Genomic DNA, 18,194 nt, shown 5'->3' with positions numbered 1-18,194 from the left:
GATAAGAAAAGGAGACAGAGAAAGAAAGAAATCAATCAATCAATCAATGGAAAGAAAGAAAACAGGAAAGGAAAGAAGGACAGAAAGTAAGGAAAAAGGAAAGAAAGAAAGAAAGAAAGAAAGGAATGAATGAATGAAAGAAAGAAAGAAAGAAAGACCCAAAAAGGGACTCTACGGTAGAGATCCAGAGGAACCTACGAGACAAGGGAGCTCAGGGACTCCAGAAAGGTCTAAGGTTTAATGGGACAGGAAGAGTTAAAGTAAGAGATGGGGAGAGAGGGGAAGACAGGGTCCCAGTATTCCAGTTCCCCCGACAGTCTAAGCCTATAGCAGTATAACTAAGAGCTGGTCCAAGCCTGAGCCAGCTCTAACCATGTAACTACATCATCCTGCAGCCGTGCAAATGCAGCTCCTGTTCAGGAACGCCTTCCAATGGCTGCTGCAGCTGCTACTGCTGTCACGCCATCCTCCAATCAGAGCAGCAGTTAGTAGCTGCTCTCTTTGGATATTTTAAAGGGTGTATTTGAAGGTTTAGATGCTTTTAAATGATGACGTTCAGCTGTTTGACCCCCGGACGAAGACAAGATGCACTCGTGCAGCAGCCTCAGGTCTAAGTGAACCCCTCTCCCTCTCCTCTGTGCTCTCCAGCGTGGACAGGAAGAACAACTGCCACTACCTGATCAAGTGGAGAGAGCTGGCGTACGATCAGGCCACCTGGGAGGCCGACGACATGGACGTCCCGGAGTTTGACGTCTACAAGGTGCAGTACTGGAACCACAGGTGAGATACAGACCCCGGATTAAGCTTTTCACACTGAGCTGTGTGTGTGTGTGTGTTTTTGAAGTTCGAGTGTGTGAACTTTTGGTGTGTTTCAGAGAGCTGATGATGGGAGACGAGGGCAAACCCGGGAAGAAGATTAAGGTGAAGGGACGAGTGAAGCGTCCGGATAGACCTCCAGAGAACCCCGTGGTGGATGTAAGCTCAAATTTTGAATCCTTGCTTTTCCACTCTTGTTCTTCTAAGGATGCTAAATGAAATAAAACCCACCTCGTCTCTCTTCTCCGTCTCCAGCCGACGATAAAGTTCGAGCGTCAGCCGGATTACCTGGACAGCACGGGCGGGAACCTGCACCCCTACCAGCTGGAGGGTCTGAACTGGCTGCGCTTCTCCTGGGCTCAGGGCACCGACACCATCCTGGCCGACGAGATGGGTTTGGGAAAGACGGTGCAGACGGCGGTCTTCCTCTACTCGCTGTATAAAGAGGTTAGAGAGAGAGAGATGATGAAGCTTCTTCTTATGTGAAGTCCTGCAGGAGCTCAGATCAGACACTTTAAGTTAAATAAGACTTCTACTTCTTCCCTCTTTTATTATTTTATTAATGTATTCCTAAAAATATGAATCCATCCTTTATTTAATATAAGTGGCTCAGCCTTCCTCTTCCTCTTCCTCTTCCTCCTCCTCCTCCTCCTCCTGCTGCAGTCCTGTTGGCCGGCAGCCATCCAGCCATTTTGTATAAGTCAGGTGAAATCTGACGACATTAAGTTCGATCTCAAATAGTAAACATCCCCAGGAAGGGAGATCACGTGTGAGGCTGCTGCCACCTAGAGGCTGGAGGTCAGAATGCACTTCCTGTGAGAGCAGCAGGAAATCTTCACAGGGCCTCCTCCTTTTGTCTCTTAACTTGTTATAGTCACACTTTTTAAAACGTAGTGAAGCTCTAGAGAAGTTCTCTGTGATCATATACAGAAAAAAGGAGAGAAAATTCTCTCAGAATTACAAAAAAATTGTTTATGAAAGTAGAAAATAGCTGTTTTTTCAGCCATTTTTCAGCCATCGCCTCATCGTCTCTTTAGTCCTCATGTAGTCGGCCTCAATGCACTTAAGATGCATCATCTCCCATCCATGTAGAAGCCATATTGGCTCAGCTGTGCAACATTTTGCAGACCAGACCTGATCCTGCAGAGCCCTGATGTGCCTGTGCAGAATCGCCAAATTGACAACCGTGGAAAAACTCAACCCTGTCTTCCTCTAGATTTTCAGCGCATGAGTCACTTTGTCTGATGTGTTCACTTCCTGAGTGAAGCATTGAGGTTTCAGTTCACTTTGGAGACACAAGCAAGACCAGGTTTACTGAACCAATCTTTATTTATATAGCACCAAATCACAACATACGTTATCTCAAGACCCTTTTACAAACAGAGCAGGTCTAGACCACTCTATGTGAAATTATGAACAGAGACCCAACACCAAGACAGGGTAAGACTCAGTCTGACCCCACCTTAATCCACCATGAGCATTGCACCTCGCAGTATTAAGCTAGTTACAGTGGAGAGGACAAACTTCCTTTAACAGGCAGAAACCTCAAGCAGGACCAGACTCATGTTAGACACACATCTGCTGAGACCGTGTTGGAGAGAGGGATAGATGAAGAGAGAGATGATAGAGGTGATAGTGATGAGACAAGTAGTAGAAGATGTTGCCGCTGGAGTCTGGCACGTCCACAGCAGAAGGAGGTCTACGGCCGATCAGAGGAACCTACGAGACAAGGGAGCTCAGGGACTCCAAAAATGTTGGGGGGGAAGGGGGTGAGACAGGATCCCAGTGTGTCATGAGTGTTTCCCAACATCTCAAACCCAATCTGGAGTGTGAGCATGTTTGCTTCCTCTTGTGGCCTAAAGGAGACCTCCTTTTGGGATTCTCTTGTGCCTGTATCGCGTCTCTGTAAAGTTTGATAACAGAAGAATTCTTCAGCTGACTGTTAGTCCTTAGCTGCAAGGAGATCACCTACAACTCAAGCTTCACAGGGTTGAGGAACCAGGAAGTAAATGTGTCTTCATGAGGATGTTAAAGTGGAAACATGGAGTTTATTTTAAAGCAGCAGGAACAATCAGAAGTAGACAAAGCTTTGGCCTAAAGAAGGAAAACTGTCCTTGAGTCTGAGCTTTCTTTAAGTTCCTTCGACGTCATTTCAAACAGAAAACAAAAACAGATCCTTCACATCTGAAGTGAAGAGAGTTTTGAGTCTTGGATCATGGTTTAGCTGCTTTTTGGGTCCGAGTCAGCTGAGAAATAAAACCAGATCTGTCATGTGAGAGTGATGCTGTCTGAAGGTCTTGAGGCGTCACATGGCGAGTGTTTTTACATACTAACCCGTCTCCTCTCCTTCCACCTTCAGGGCCACTCTAAGGGACCCTTCCTGGTCAGCGCCCCGCTCTCCACCATCATCAACTGGGAGAGAGAGTTCGAGATGTGGGCCCCCGACATGTACGTGGTGACGTACGTGGGAGACAAAGACAGCAGAGCCGTCATCCGAGAGAACGAGTTCTCCTTCGAGGACAACGCCATCCGAGGCGGGAAGAAGGCGTCCAGGATGAAGGTGCGGAGCAGGCGGAGGAAGACAGCGAAGGAGAGGAATGAACAAACGTCCAGATTGAACTCAGAGGTTTGACTTCTTTCATGTCGGTTTTCCTCCAACAGAAAGACTCGTCCATCAAGTTCCACGTCCTGCTGACATCCTACGAGCTGATCACCATCGACATGGCCATCCTGGGCTCCATAGACTGGGCCTGTCTGGTGGTGGACGAGGCCCATAGACTGAAGAACAACCAGTCCAAGGTATGACAGAAAGACACCCTAAATCCTGCAGGATAGATGATGAGATCAGGAGTCCAGCGACGCAATCATTGGTCCTTTTTCTTTATTAAAGCATGAAAGAAACTGGTCTGAACTTTCTGTAGCTCTTATAAACCTGTTCTCCTCCTTCTTCTTCTTCTCCTCCTGCTGTAGTTTTTCCGCGTGCTGAACAACTACCCTCTGCAACACAAACTGCTGCTGACTGGAACTCCTCTGCAGAACAACCTCGAGGAGCTTTTCCATCTGCTCAACTTCCTCACACCAGAGAGGTTCAGGTAGGTGCACACACACAGTTGTATTAGGTTTGGTGTTGCTTGTTTGGGGAGAAAAGAGTTCATTTAGATGAAAGTAAAATACGTGAATCTTCCACACACATTTGAGGTATTATACCTGGGGAAATTGGACATCAACTTTACAAGATTTGGGGATAGATATGTTTATAGAATAATGCTGATTGCAAGCAAAAAAGCAATTACCAGAAAATGGAGGGCAAATGAGGCACCTAAGGTTAAGGACTGGGTTGAGGTAATACACAATATATATGTGATGGAAAAGCTAACTTTTTCTTTGAGACTGGAGGCGGATAGATTTAAAAGAATTTGGGAAAACTGGATGGAGTACATAAAACCAATTAGGTCAGATTTTATCTGAGATGTCAATTGTGGAGAAGAAACCCTAGTTCATAGCTACAGAAGTTGGAATGTTTTGTTTCTTTTGATTTCATTTATTTATTTCATTTTTCACTTTTTACTACATTAGCTACACTGGCATCATAGTAAAATTCTGTTAGTCAAACTGGTTAAAATACATGGTAGAATGTAAATAACCACTATGTCCTGGGCATAATTTTATTTCTGTACATGAAAAGATACGGTCACTTTATTTTGATTTAAAGTAAAAGACTGAGGAAGTCTATGAGTGTCATGTTTAAGTTAAAGGTAATGCATTTGTAAAAGAAGATAGAAGAAACACTCAGTCATTGTGTACCAACTGTATGTAGAGTATATGGTATAATGTTCAACAAAAAGAAAAGAAAAGAAGAAAGTAAAATACGTTTGCAAGACTCTTATGGCCCTGTCACACCTTGACGATTTAGCCAACGTGTGCCGGCGTATAAAGAAATTGGCGAGTACGCTTGCGTACGTCGCATAAGCTATACGTTTTGTATAAGTTAAGAACACGCTGAAGCACTCTGGTATACGTTGTAGTACGGCGAGTAAGTCGAAAAATGTTGTGCATGCATATCAGTGTTTCCCCTACCATTATACCAGGGGCGCCCCCCCAACAGCGGCCCCCTGCCCTCCTTGGAAGTTCAGTAAATTTTATTTTCTATACAGCGCCAGATCACAGCAGAAGTAATTCAGTGTTACCTCTCTTATAGATCAGGTCTTAAACTTGTTCTTTATTAAACAGACTAAATATCCTTATGTTGTTTATCTTATTTACATGATGGGATGTCATTATGATCATCTGCTCTCTGTATCGCATGGCAGAGTTCTAATACGATAAATGTTCATCAACAACTCGGTTTTTCAAGACGAAGACGAGACTATGACGAGTTAAAGTGCATCACTGATGATACAAACTCAGATGAAAACTTAAGAAGGACCGTCGGACATTATCAATTCATATATTGTCCCTCGGCTGTGCGTCTAATTTTTTAAATTAAAGCTATGCATTCCTGTGACAAGCTGAGTTATTATCTGAGGGGCTCAGTGTTAGCTTAGTCTCTACCTGCAGCAGGTGTCCTGTTTGAACCAGTCTCCTCTTCATTGAGGATCTTTACTCCCTGGTGTGCGTTAGTGACAAAGACACAACCGGGGGACGTCTGTTTAATATTTGAGGTTTGCCGTTGTTGCCGCTCTCACTGTAAAAAGCTCAGATCTAGAGCTTGATTTAATCTAGTTTGGTGAAACATCAGACACATTTAGTAAGTTTGGATCAACTCCTCGTCATCAAAGAGTGCCGTCAGCTGACTGTCACTGCAGGTGCATTCAGGGACCGTCGTAAAAGTGCAATGCTGAGCTGTGTTTTGCGTTCATGGCATATTTATTTGAATCAAGAGAATCAGACATGGTGGTAACTTAGGATATTACAAAAGCAAAAGTGTTAAAAGAGTGAAATGTTGACGATTTTAAAACCCTGATACCGATATCTGATCGACTACATGAATTATTTAAAGATGGATAGATTGTTGTGGCAAAGTCTGTCTTTTTGCACGAGTGGACTATAGTCAGGCATAAGTTATGAATATGTATACGCCCAAAACTGAAAAGAACACCAGCGTATGTCAGCATTTAAAGGCGTTTTGATACGTCTGCTAACACTGACTAAATCGGCATGGTGTGAGAGGGCCATTAAAGGACTGGACATGGAAAACAGAAAGAAAACAGGATGCATCAGGAGCCTGATTCTCTGAAAAGCTCTCTTCTTTTCTCTGAAGGAATTTTGATTCCTGCAAACTCAAGTTATCTTCCTCACCGTTGTTTTAAATCTGGGCTGAAGAAAAGCAGTACCACAGCTTGTTTTGTAGCCAACACATCCTCTTTAATTAAATCTACACATGTCAGGAGATAGATGTGATGCTGCAGGTTGCATGTTGCAGGAATCAGGAGGCCTCCAGGAGCAGCATCCTGTATATCTGTGTTGAGTTGAAATGCTCACCTGTCCGTCTGTTTGCAGCAAACTGGAGATTTTCCTGGAGGAGTTCGCCGACATTGCTAAGGAGGACCAGATCAAGAAGCTGCATGACATGCTGGGTCCGCACATGCTCAGGAGGCTGAAGGCCGACGTCTTCAAACACATGCCCTCCAAGACGGAGCTCATCGTCCGAGTGGAGCTCAGCCCCATGCAGAAGTAGGTCGCTAGGATAGAGAGAGAGAGGATGAGTTATGAAGGTGTAAGACAGAAAGAAAGAAGGTTAATGTGCGTCACTTTCTCTCTCTGCAGGAAGTACTACAAGTTCATCCTGACGAAAAACTTTGAGGCTCTGAACACCAAAGGAGGAGGAAACCAGGTTTCTCTGCTCAACGTCGTCATGGACCTCAAGAAATGCTGCAACCACCCCTACCTCTTCCCCGCGGCTGCTATAGTGAGTTTAACCTCCTTAAAGGTTTCTCTGCAGACGTCACAGTTTGCACCAATCCTAACGTTTGATCTTCTTCTTCTTCTCCTTGTAGGAAGCTCCAAAGATGCCCAACGGGATGTACGATGGCAGCGCCCTCACAAAGGCTGCTGGGAAACTGTGTTTACTTCAGAAGATGATGAGGAAGCTGAAGGACGGAGGACACAGAGTGCTCGTCTTCTCTCAGGTCAGAGACGCGTCAGTCAGTCAGTCAGACTCTGCTGGCCTGAAAACCTTCTCCTCCTTCATGTAAATCTTCTCTCCTCTGTGTTCGGGCTGCAGATGACAAAGATGTTGGACTTGCTGGAGGACTTCCTTGAGAATGAGGGCTACAAATACGAGAGGATCGACGGAGGAATCACTGGAGGGATGAGACAGGAAGCCATCGATCGCTTCAACGGTGAGACTCGCGTCAGCTTTCTGTTTCACTGTCTCTATCTCTCCTTCCTGTCTTCCAAAACTCAAATCTTGTTCTCTCCGTCCCTCAGCTCCGGGCGCTCAGCAGTTTGCCTTCCTGCTGTCGACACGAGCCGGAGGTCTGGGTATCAATCTGGCCACCGCCGACACCGTCGTCATCTACGACTCTGACTGGAACCCTCACAACGACATCCAGGTAAAAGACCCAGGATAAGATCCGGTCCCCTCTTACAGACAGGACTCAGTCTGACCTCATCTTAATCCACCATGAGCAGAGCACTTTGCAGCATTTAGCAAGTTACAGTGGCAAGGACAAACTTCCTTTAACAGGCAGAAACCTCCAGCAGGACCAGACTCATGTTAGACACACATCTGCTGAGACCGTGTTGGAGAGAGGGATAGAGGGAGATGAAGAGAGAGAGAGATGATAGTGGGGAGACGGATAGTAGTAGTTGTAGCAGCTGGAGTCTGGCATGTCCACAGCAGCAGAGATCCAGAGGAACCTACGAGACAAGGGAGCTCAGGGACTCCAGAAAGGTCTAAGAAAAGAGAAAAGAGAGGGAGACCAGAAGAAAGAAAAAGAGGAGAAGACATGGTGAAGGAAAGGATAGAAGGAAAGGACGGGATAAGAAAAGGAGACATAAAGGATGAAGGAATATGGAAAGAACAAAGAGAGAAGGAAGGAATGAAAGAAAGAAAGAAAGAAAGGAATGAAAGGGAAAAGGAATGAGAGAAAGAAAGAAGGAATGAAAAAAGAAAGGAAGGAAGGAAAGAAAGAAAGAAAAAGAAAGGATGAATGAATGAAAGGAAGGAAGGAAAGCTTAAAAGAAAGAAAAAGGAAGGAAAGAAAGAAAGAGAGAAGAAAAGATAGGATGAATGAAAGGAAGGAAGGAAAGAATAAAAGACAGAAAGAAAGAACGAAAGAAAGGATGAATAACAGACCCCAAAAAAGGAATCTACAGCAGAGATCCAGAGGAACCTACGAGACAAGGGAGCTCAGGGACTCCAGAAAGGTCTATGGTTAGTAACTTTAATGGGACAGGAAGAGTTAAAGTAAGAGACAGGCAGAGAGAGGAGAGAGAGGGAAAGACAGGATCCCAGGGTGTCAGTCTAAGCCTATAGCAGCATAACTAAGACCTGGTCCAAGCCTGATCCAGTTCTAACTATAAACTTTATCAAAAAGGAAAGTTTAAAGCCTACTCTTAAAAGTAGAGAGGGTGTCTGCCTCCCGGACCCTGACTGGTAGATGATTCCAAAGGAGAGGTGCCTGATAACTGAAGGCTCTACCTCCCATTCTACTTTTAGAGACTTAAGTAGTCCTGCATGTTGGGAGCGTAGTGTTCTAGAGGGGTAATAGGGCGCTATGAGAGGTCTGAGAATCTAGTTTTGTAGAAGTTAAGACTCTTCTGCTCCTGAAACTCCTCGGTCTAAGCTGCCTGGAGTCTAACTGTCATGTTTTATATCATCTTATAAAGTTTCTGGTGTCTGGTCCACATTAAGAATCTTTTTAATGCACTTTTGAAACCTCAAAAGTCTCAGTTTCTTCATAAACTGTGTTAAAGTTGTTATCTAAACTCTCGTCCTCTGTCTTCAGGCCTTCAGCAGAGCTCATCGTATCGGTCAGAACAGGAAGGTGATGATCTACCGCTTCGTCACCAAGGCCTCAGTGGAGGAGAGGATCACTCAGGTAAGATCACAAGCTTTATATAAGAGACTCGACTGAACCAAGATCATGCCTGACTGGAAACATAACCTGATCCCTCCATCGGTCCGTCTCCCTTCAGGTCGCAAAGAAAAAGATGATGCTGACTCACTTGGTGGTCCGACCCGGCCTCGGATCCAAGACGGGCTCAATGTCCAAACAAGAGCTGGACGACATCCTCAAGTTTGGTACAGAGGCGCTCTTCAAGGACGAGGAACGACAGAGATGGAAACTCGCAGGCATGAAAGGTGAGAAACGATTTCAGTTCCTTTTAAAGATGTGTGTGAGATTTTAGATTTAGTCTCATTTATTGTTATAAGTTTTGCTAACAAAATGAAAACCCGTGTGCAGGTGAGAACAAGGAGGAGGACAGCAGCATCATTCACTACGACGACAAGGCCATCGACCGTCTGCTGGACAGGAACCAGGACGCCACGGACGACACGGAGCTGCAGAGCATGAACGAGTACCTGAGCTCCTTCAAGGTGGCTCAGTACGTGGTGAAAGACGAGGAGGAGGAGGTGAGCTGAGGAGTCTTCTTGTTTTCCTCTTCTCTGTGTGTGTGTGTGGATTCATTTTTAACACAAAGCATCCTCTCCTCTCCTCTCTCTCTATCTCAGGAGGAGGAGGTGCAGCGTGAGATCATCAAGCAGGAGGAGAGCGTGGATCCGGACTACTGGGAGAAGCTGCTGCGTCATCACTACGAGCAGCAGCAGGAGGACCTGGCTCGAAACCTCGGCAAAGGCAAGCGTATCCGCAAACAGGTCAACTACAACGACGGCTCCCAGGAGGACAGAGGGGAGAGAAGAGGTGACTTTTTATCACATATCACACCCGAAAATATGATCCACTGCTGGAGGAGTCACGGGACACAGCAGCTCTCTGGAATCTGTGAGTTAAAACCTGGGTCTTTGTTTTACCATTCACAGCTGACTGGCAGGACGACCAGTCTGACGGCCAATCAGATTACTCCGTGGCATCCGAGGAAGGAGATGAAGACTTTGATGAGCGATCAGAAGGTGAGGAACGTTTTGGTTCTGTGGAGAACTTTAAAGCCTCTGGTCAGGTAGTGAACCAGTCCTGGGGATAGTTAGTGAACCGGTCCTGGGGATAGTTAGTGAACCAGTCCTGGGGGAAGTTAGTGAACCGGTCCTGTAGGAAGTTAGTGAACCAGTCCTGGGGATAGTTGGTGAACCAGCCCTCGGGACAGTTGGTGAACCAGTCCTGGGGATAGTTGGTGAACCAGTCCTGGGGATAGTTGGTGAACCAGTCCTGGGGATAGTTGGTGAACCGGTCCTGGGGATAGTTTGTGAACCAGTCCTAGGGATAGTTGGTGAACCGGTCCTGGGGATAGTTAGTGAACTGGTCCTGGGGATAGTTTGTGAACCAGTCCTAGGGATAGTTGGTGAACCGGTCCTGGGGATAGTTTGTGAACCAGTCCTAGGGATAGTTGGTGAACCAGTCCTGGGGATAGTTGGTGAACCGGTCCTGGGGATAGTTAGTGAACTGGTCCTGGGGATAGTTTGTGAACCAGTCCTAGGGATAGTTGGTGAACCAGTCCTGGGGATAGTTGGTGAACCAGTCCTGGGGATAGTTTGTGAACCAGTCCTAGGGATAGTTGGTGAACCGGTCCTGGGGATAGTTAGTGAACTGGTCCTGGAGGAAGTTAGTGAACCAGTCCTGGGGATAGTTGGTGAACCAGTCCTAGGGATAGTTGGTGAACCGGTCCTGGGGAAAGTTAGTGGACCGGTCCTGGGGATAGTTAGTGGACCGGTCCTGGGGAAAGTTAGTGAAGCGGTCCTGGGGAAAGTTAGTGAACCGGTCCTGGGGGAAGTTAGTGGACCGGTCCTGGGGAAAGTTAGTGAACCGGTCCTGGGGAAAGTTAGTGAACCGGTCCTGGGGAAAGTTAGTGAACCGGTCCTGGGGGAAGTTAGTGAACCGGTCCTGGGGGAAGTAAGTGAAGCGGTCCTGGGGGAAGTTATTGAACCGGTCCTGGGGGAAGTTATTGGACTGGTCCTGGGGGAAGTTATTGAACCGGTCCTGGGGGAAGTTATTGAACCGGTCCTGGGGGAAGTTATTGGACTGGTCCTGGGGGAAGTTATTGAACCGGTCCTGGGGGAAGTTATTGAACCGGTCCTGGGGGAAGTTATTGGACTGGTCCTGGGGGAAGTTATTGAACCGGTCCTGGGGGAAGTTATTGGACTGGTCCTGGGGGAAGTTATTGGACTGGTCCTGGGGGAAGTTAGTGGACCGGTCCTGGGGAAAGTTAGTGGACCGGTCCAGTGTGAACTTGAATTGAACATATTTGGAAAAATAGATCGATGTTGATTTTTAATATTTGTACATTGTTTTTAATATTTACATATGGTCTGAAATCATCATATCATATCATAGGTAGAAGGTTTTTGTTGATTTGGGTTCCAGAGTCTTTAAAGTTGAAGACGTAGATGCTTTAATTGCGTGTTTCGAAACAGAAAAGTTGAAAACGTCTCCCTCATCATCTCGTGTGTTTCTCCTCTGCAGCAAACTCTCGCAGGCCGAACAGGAGGGGCCTCAGGAACGACAAAGACAAACCACTGCCCCCCCTGCTGGCCAGGGTGGGAGGCAACATCGAGGTGAGCTGCAGCTTCAGACTCCTCAGAAGAATCATCGTGTTTTTTAGTTTCTGTAACTCAAAACTCAACTCTTCTTCTGTGTTTCTCAGGTGTTGGGTTTCAACTCCCGGCAGAGGAAGGCCTTCCTGAACGCCGTGATGCGTTACGGGATGCCTCCGCAAGACGCCTTCACCACTCAGTGGCTCGTCCGAGACCTGCGAGGGAAATCTGAGAAAGAGTTCAAGTAAGGAAAATCTGACTAACTATGAAGTCTTTAAATGTTCATGTTGCTCTTTAAGAAAGGAGATGCTGCAGGATGTTTGTTGTAGTCGTCTCTAACCTCTTCCCCTCGCTCTCCGCTCTCCTCTCTCTGTCAGGGCGTACGTCTCTCTGTTCATGCGTCACCTCTGTGAGCCCGGAGCCGACGGAGCGGAGACTTTCGCTGACGGCGTCCCCAGAGAAGGATTGTCCCGACAGCACGTCCTCACGCGTATCGGCGTCATGTCGCTCATCCGTAAGAAGGTAACGAACGCAGCTTTGTCTTTGAGTTTCTGAACGTGAATTCATCTGAGGAGAGAAAACCAAGAGGAAATGAAGGCTCCCCCTTTTAAAAAGAAAAATGTAACACTGCTGATTTTACATTTTTGTCCCTACATCGATCTGCAGCTCGTCTAATTTTGTAAAATAACCTTCATTCAGTTTGAGTCTCACGTTCTGTGTCGTGTGGAGATCATCAATCAATCAATCAATCAACCTTTAGTTGTATAGCGCCAAATCACAACAAACGTTATCTCAGGACGCTTTTACAAACAGAGCAGGTCTAGACCACTCTGTCAAATTATGACCCAACTTCAAGACAGGGTAAGACTCAGTCTGACCCCACCTTAATCCATCATGAGCATTGCACCTTGCAGTATTTAGCTAGTTACAGCGGAGAGGACAAAATTCCTTTAACAGGCAGAAACCTCCAGCAGGACCAGACTCATGTTAGACAGCCATCATGCCTCGACTGAGTTGGGTCTGGAAAGACAGATAGAGGGGAGTAAGAGAGAGAAGTGATAGTGATGAGACGAGTCGTAGAGCTGTTGCCGCTGGAGTCCAGCACGTCCGTATCAGGAGGACGTCTACGGCAGCTCAGAGGAATCTACGAGACAAGGGAGCTCAGGGACTCCAGAAAGGTCTATGGTTAGTAACTTTAATGGGACAGGAAGAGTTAAAGTAAGAGACAGGCAGAGAGAGGAGAGAGAGGGAAAGACAGGATCCCAGTGTGTCAGTCTAAGCCTATAGCAGCATAACTAAGACCTGGTCCAAGCCTGATCCAGCTCTAACTATAAGCTTTATCAAAAAGGAAAGTTTGAAGCCTACTCTTAAAAGTAGAGAGGGTGTCTGCCTCCCGGACCCTGACTGGTAGATGATTCCAAAGGAGAGGGGCCTGATAACTGAAGCCTCTACCTCCCATACTACTTTTAGAGACTTTAGGTACGATGAGCAGGCCTGCATGTTGGGAGCGTAGAGTTCTAGAGGTGTAATAGGGCACTATGAGCTCTTTAAGATACGAGGGTGTCTGATTTTTAAGGGCTTTGTAGGTTAAAAGAAGGATTTTAAATTCTATTCTACATTTTATTGGGAGTCAGTGTAGAGAAGCTAACACTGGAGAGATGTGCTCTCTCTTCCTAGTTCTAGTCAGGACTCGAGCTGCAGCGTTTTGAACTAGCTGAAGAGTCTTTGGAGACTTATTGGGGCAGCCTGATAAGAGGGAGTTACAGTAATCTAACCTGGAGGGAACAAATGCATGGACTAGTTTTTCTGCGTCGCTCTGAGACAGGAAGTGTCTAATTTTAGAAATATTGCGCAAGTGAAAATAGGCTGACTTTGAGATTTGCTGAATTTGAGAGTTGAAGGATAAATCTTGATCAAATAGGACTCCTAGATTCCTAGCAGAGGTGCTGGAAGTCTCTCTGAGGTGTTTGGGGCCAATAACAATCACCTCAGATGTCAGGATTGTGTTTTTATGCTTTCTTTGTGTTCTTCAGGTTCAGGAGTTCGAGCACGTGAACGGTCAGTGGTCGTTGTCGTGGATGGCCGTGGTGGAGGAGAACAAGAAGGCCGCAGCTCAGCCCGAATCCCCTGGAAAGACCCCGTCCACTGGAACCCCCGCAGACACACAACCCAACACTCCTGCTCCAGGTAACACACACACACACTCACACACGCACGCACGTACGTTCAGGGCCGCACATTTCACTGGAGATGTTTCCTTTTAGAACAGAGTAATAATTGAATGTTTGCTTGCAGTGGACGAGTCCTTGAAGAACGATGAGGCGGCAAAGGACGGAGAGAAGGAGGTGAAGAAGGAGGGCGAGACGGTGGAGAAGAACGGCAAGGAGCCAGCGAAGGCCAGCAGTGAGGTAAGGACACAGAGACAACACTCGTCACATAAAAGGAGGACTCAGATCTCACTCTGACCCTCAAACTTTCCAAAGCTTGTTCACACGTCTCTGACAGAGAGGAGTCTTTGTTTGTAGAGAGAGGTGGATCAAATCTGAAGTGAGCGGGCATCTTGAAAATAATTCTCCTTCTTTAACCTCAAGGCGACCGGTGGACCCAGGGTCTAAATTTAGTTCAGGGGTAGATAATCTCCCCCCTAAAAAGCCCCTGCTAGGGGGGGTAGTACTTTTCAAAGGTCCCTGGGCTTTTGAGGGGCAGGGCCTGCAATGCTGAACGTGTCTGATTGGTAGATTAACTGCAGTGTTTTTATTCCTCCCTCCGTCCACAATAACATCACACACATCTGTGATTCTCTTGATTTCTCTTTCTGTCATTAGTTTTTATTTGTTCTATCTTTGTTGTATGTGTGTGTACTTTTCAAAAGAAGAAGCTGTGATTCTCTTGATTTAGCAGCTTGTAACAGTAGTCTTCTCTCAGCCCACCGTGAATGCGTCTCTCCTCCCGGTGTTCCGGTTTTAAAAGTGACCCTGTAAACTGGAGACCTTCAGCTGAACGTGTCAGTGTTTGTGGAGTTTACACAGCTGTTGAAACACAGAGGGAGTTCCTGGGAATGCAAACTAGTTTAGTTTTTATTAAGATTTCAAAATATCCTCATCAGATATGTAATGATCTTCTAAAGACGTTTATGAGGGATGCATACGGCTGAGAGTCTCCGGTTAACAGGGTCGCTGTTTAAACCAAAACACCGGCCGATCTCTGCCACGGCTTTTTGAGTTCAAAAGGATTTTAAAGCGTGTTGAAACGTCTTTGCTACTCGCGCTTATCTCCTCTCACGTGTTGATTCAGTGAATCCATCTGTGATGAAATATAGCACCATCTAAAACAGACCAGCTGAGTCTCTTCATGCTAACAGGCTAACTGTTGTGTTGCTCATAATGATACCTGCCTGTCCGTCTGCTTCTATGGTGTCATCTGTGATGGATGGGAAAGAAAAAAAGAATGAAAGGAAAAAGGAATGAAAGAAGGAAATAAAGAAAGGAAGAAAGAAAGAAAGGAAAAAGGAATGAAAGAAAAAGGGAAGGAAGGAATGAATGGAAAGTAAGAAAGAAAGGAAGAAGGAATGAAAGAAAGGAAAAAGGAATGAATGAAAGAAAGAAAGGAAGAAGGAAAGAAAGGAAAAAGGAATGAAAGAAAGAAAGGAAGAAGGAAAGAAAGGAAAAAGGAATGAAAGAAGGAAATAAAGAAAGGAAGAAAGAAAGAAAGAAAGCAAAAAGGAATGAAAGAAAAAGGGAAGGAATGAATGGGAAAGAAAGAAAGGACAAAGAATGAAAGAAAGAAGGAAAGAAAGAGAAAAAAAAACACAGACAACAATGGGGGCACAGGAACCTTTTAGTTCAGGGGTCTAAAAGACCCAGAACTCTTGGTTGAAATGCACCTTCAGGTGTTTTTAATCGTCCAGTCACTTTGGCTCCTTAAAGCATGATTAGTGAAAGCTTTCAGCTGCTGTCACTGCTTTCTCATGTTTCATTTAACCCTTTGATTCTCCTCCAGGTGATCGCCATCCCGGACGACGACGAGAAGAGTCCGCCCGCCGAGGCCGAGAGCAAGAAGAACGGAGAGGAGCCGATGGAGACGGACAAACCCAGCAACGGAGAGGCTGAGAGCGCTAAGGAGAAGGAGGGTGAGAAGGAGGAGAAGAAGGAGGGAGAGAAAGAGAAAGAGGAGGAGGAGAAGAAGAGTCCAGAGGAAGGAGAGGAAACCAAGTCGCCCGTAGAGGAGAAGACGGAGGGGTCAGAGGTCAAAGCGGAGGAGGCCGAGGTCAAAGGTAAATCATCTCTTCATGTTTCCTCCGTTTGTTTTGTTGGATCAGTTTTGGTGAAGAATAGATCTGATTATTTGGTCCTTCTTTCTCTGCAGCTGAAGAAAAGAAAGAAGAGAAGACAGAAAAGATGGACACCACTCCTCCAGCAGAGGAAAAGAAAGGTAAACAAACACCTCGCTCTCAAAGTTTCAGTCTTCGTCCTTCACGCCACCAGTTTTCTAAAAGTCTCTCTTTTTCACGCCCGAGCAGCAGATCTGAAGGAGGAGAAGGAGGCGCCGAAACCGGAGGAGGCGACCAAACTGCAGAACGGAGACAGCAGCAAAGAGGGCGGAGCCTCTGCTGCCACCGCTACCGCAACTGCTGCTACTGCTGCCGCCACGCCCACCGCCAACGCTGTAGCCACCATCAGCGAGGAGAAGAAGAAGGCCAAGACACGATTCATGTTCAACATCGCAGACGGAGGATTCACAGGTACACACACACACACACACACAATCAAAGACACACTGATGTAACAGAAGAGCTGCATCAACATCCTTCTCCTCTCTCCATCAGAGCTTCACTCCCTGTGGCAGAACGAGGAGCGCGCCGCCAACGTCACCAAGAAGACCAACGAGATCTGGCACCGCCGCCACGACTACTGGCTGCTGGCAGGCATCATACAGTATCCTTTCCTCGCCTGTGATTTGCTCACACTCCTCGCTGCGTGTGTGTTTGAGTGAAGTGTTATGTGACGTGTGTGTATCGCCCTCCTACCGTTCGTTCCCCTTGACCTCGCTCCCCTCTCAGACACGGATACGCTCGCTGGCAGGACATCCAGAACGACGCCAAGTTCGCCATCCTCAACGAGCCCTTTAAAGGAGAGATGAACCGAGGGAACTTCCTGGAAATCAAGAACAAGTTCCTCGCCCGGAGGTTCAAGGTAGGAGCGGGTCCATCAACAAATCCCAAGACTCTTTCCAAACAGAGCAGGTCTAGACCGTACTCTGTGCTCGGGCTCAGCATTTAGCAAGTTACAGTGGCAAGGACAAACTTCCTTTAACAGGCAGAAACCTCCAGCAGGACCAGACTCATGTTAGACACACATCTGCTGAGACCGTGTTGGAGAGAGGGATAGAGGGAGATGAAGAGAGAGAGAGATGATAGAGGGGAGACGGATAGTAGTAGTTGTAGCAGCTGGAGTCTGGCACGTCCACAGCAGCAGAGATCCAGAGGAACCTACGAGACAAGGGAGCTCAGGGACTCCAGAAAGGTCTAAGAAAAGAGAGAAGAGAGGGAGACAAGAAGAAAGAAAAAGAGGAGAAGAAATGGTGAAAGAATGACAGAAGGAAAGGAGGGGAGGAGAAAAGGAGACATAAAGGATGAAGAAACATGGAAAGAAAGAAAGAAAGAAAGAAGTGAAGAAAGAAAGAAAGGAATAAATGAACGATAGGAATGAAAGAACAGAAAATAAAGGAAAAGAAGGAATGAAATAAAGAAGGAAGGAAAGAAGGAATGAAAGAGAAAGAGAACAGAAAATAAATAAAATAAAGGAATGGACAGAAAGAAAGAAGTGAAGGAAGAAAGAAAAGAGGGAAAAAGGAATAAAAGAAAGAAAGAGAGAAGTGAAGGAAGAAAGAAGGAATGAAAGAAGGGACAGAATGTAAGGAATAAGGAAAGACAGAAAGAAAGAAAGAAAGAAAGACCCAAAAAAGGAATCTACAGCAGAGATCCAGAGGAACCTACGGGACAAGGGAGCTCAGGGACTCCAGAAAGGTCTATGGTTAGTAACTTTAATGGGACAGGAAGAGTTAAAGTGAGAGACAGGCAGAGAGAGGAGAGAGAGGGAAAGACAGGATCCCAGTGTGTCAGTCTAAGCCTATAGCAGCATAACTAAGACCTGGTCCAAGCCTGATCCAGCTCTAACTATAAACTTTATCAAAAAGGAAAGTTTGAAGCCTACTCTTAAAAGTAGAGAGGGTGTCTGCCTCCTGGACCCTGACTGGTAGATGATTCTAAAAGAGAGGGGTCTGATAACTGAAGGCTTCACCTCCCATACTACTTTTAGAGACTTAAGTAGTCCTGCATGTTGGGAGCGTAGTGTTCTAGAGGGGTAATAGGTCACTATGAGCTCTTTAAGATATGAAGGTGTCTGATCATTAAGAGCTTTGTAGGTCAGTGAAGCTGTTCAGTGAGTTAACTGTCCTCCCTCCGTCCTCCAGCTGTTGGAGCAGGCTCTGGTGATCGAGGAGCAGCTGCGCCGCGCCGCCTACCTCAACATGTCCGAGGACCCCTCCCACCCCTCCATGGCCCTGAACACGCGCTTCAGCGAGGTCGAGTGTCTGGCCGAGTCCCACCAGCACCTCAGCAAGGAGTCCATGTCGGGGAACAAACCGGCCAACGCCGTCCTGCACAAAGGTGAGGCGCTTTTTCATTTCATCACTGTCGAATGAGATTCAGATTTTAACATTCTCG

At 46.4% G+C, this 18,194-nt stretch overlaps 1 protein-coding gene across 6 annotated transcripts in view; it reads left to right on the top strand.

The window, feature by feature from the left end:
• LOC117827751 (chromodomain-helicase-DNA-binding protein 4-like) overlaps positions 1 to 18,194 on the top strand; it is a 35,681-nt gene that overhangs the window by 15,476 nt on the left and 2,011 nt on the right. For all 6 annotated transcript variants that reach the window (XM_034704490.1, XM_034704496.1, XM_034704491.1 and 3 more), the window contains 27 exons: positions 649 to 780; positions 876 to 975; positions 1,072 to 1,263; positions 3,176 to 3,376; positions 3,478 to 3,615; positions 3,787 to 3,908; positions 6,316 to 6,489; positions 6,583 to 6,724; positions 6,813 to 6,944; positions 7,040 to 7,157; positions 7,246 to 7,370; positions 8,769 to 8,861; positions 8,959 to 9,124; positions 9,228 to 9,397; positions 9,497 to 9,686; positions 9,806 to 9,895; positions 11,400 to 11,491; positions 11,581 to 11,714; positions 11,848 to 11,992; positions 13,504 to 13,657; positions 13,766 to 13,878; positions 15,470 to 15,743; positions 15,836 to 15,901; positions 15,990 to 16,211; positions 16,296 to 16,404; positions 16,530 to 16,662; positions 17,942 to 18,137. In XM_034704490.1, coding sequence (XP_034560381.1) covers positions 649 to 780; positions 876 to 975; positions 1,072 to 1,263; positions 3,176 to 3,376; positions 3,478 to 3,615; positions 3,787 to 3,908; positions 6,316 to 6,489; positions 6,583 to 6,724; positions 6,813 to 6,944; positions 7,040 to 7,157; positions 7,246 to 7,370; positions 8,769 to 8,861; positions 8,959 to 9,124; positions 9,228 to 9,397; positions 9,497 to 9,686; positions 9,806 to 9,895; positions 11,400 to 11,491; positions 11,581 to 11,714; positions 11,848 to 11,992; positions 13,504 to 13,657; positions 13,766 to 13,878; positions 15,470 to 15,743; positions 15,836 to 15,901; positions 15,990 to 16,211; positions 16,296 to 16,404; positions 16,530 to 16,662; positions 17,942 to 18,137 — 3,923 coding nt within the window. The remainder of the gene's footprint in view (positions 1 to 648; positions 781 to 875; positions 976 to 1,071; positions 1,264 to 3,175; positions 3,377 to 3,477; positions 3,616 to 3,786; positions 3,909 to 6,315; positions 6,490 to 6,582; positions 6,725 to 6,812; positions 6,945 to 7,039; positions 7,158 to 7,245; positions 7,371 to 8,768; positions 8,862 to 8,958; positions 9,125 to 9,227; positions 9,398 to 9,496; positions 9,687 to 9,805; positions 9,896 to 11,399; positions 11,492 to 11,580; positions 11,715 to 11,847; positions 11,993 to 13,503; positions 13,658 to 13,765; positions 13,879 to 15,469; positions 15,744 to 15,835; positions 15,902 to 15,989; positions 16,212 to 16,295; positions 16,405 to 16,529; positions 16,663 to 17,941; positions 18,138 to 18,194) is intronic.

The sequence above is a fragment of the Notolabrus celidotus genome, chromosome 16 (assembly GCF_009762535.1).
Source record: "Notolabrus celidotus isolate fNotCel1 chromosome 16, fNotCel1.pri, whole genome shotgun sequence".
NCBI lineage: Eukaryota > Metazoa > Chordata > Actinopteri > Labriformes > Labridae > Notolabrus > Notolabrus celidotus.
The sequence above is the reverse complement of the archived record's forward strand: the minus strand, read 5'-3'. Positions and strand labels throughout refer to the sequence as shown.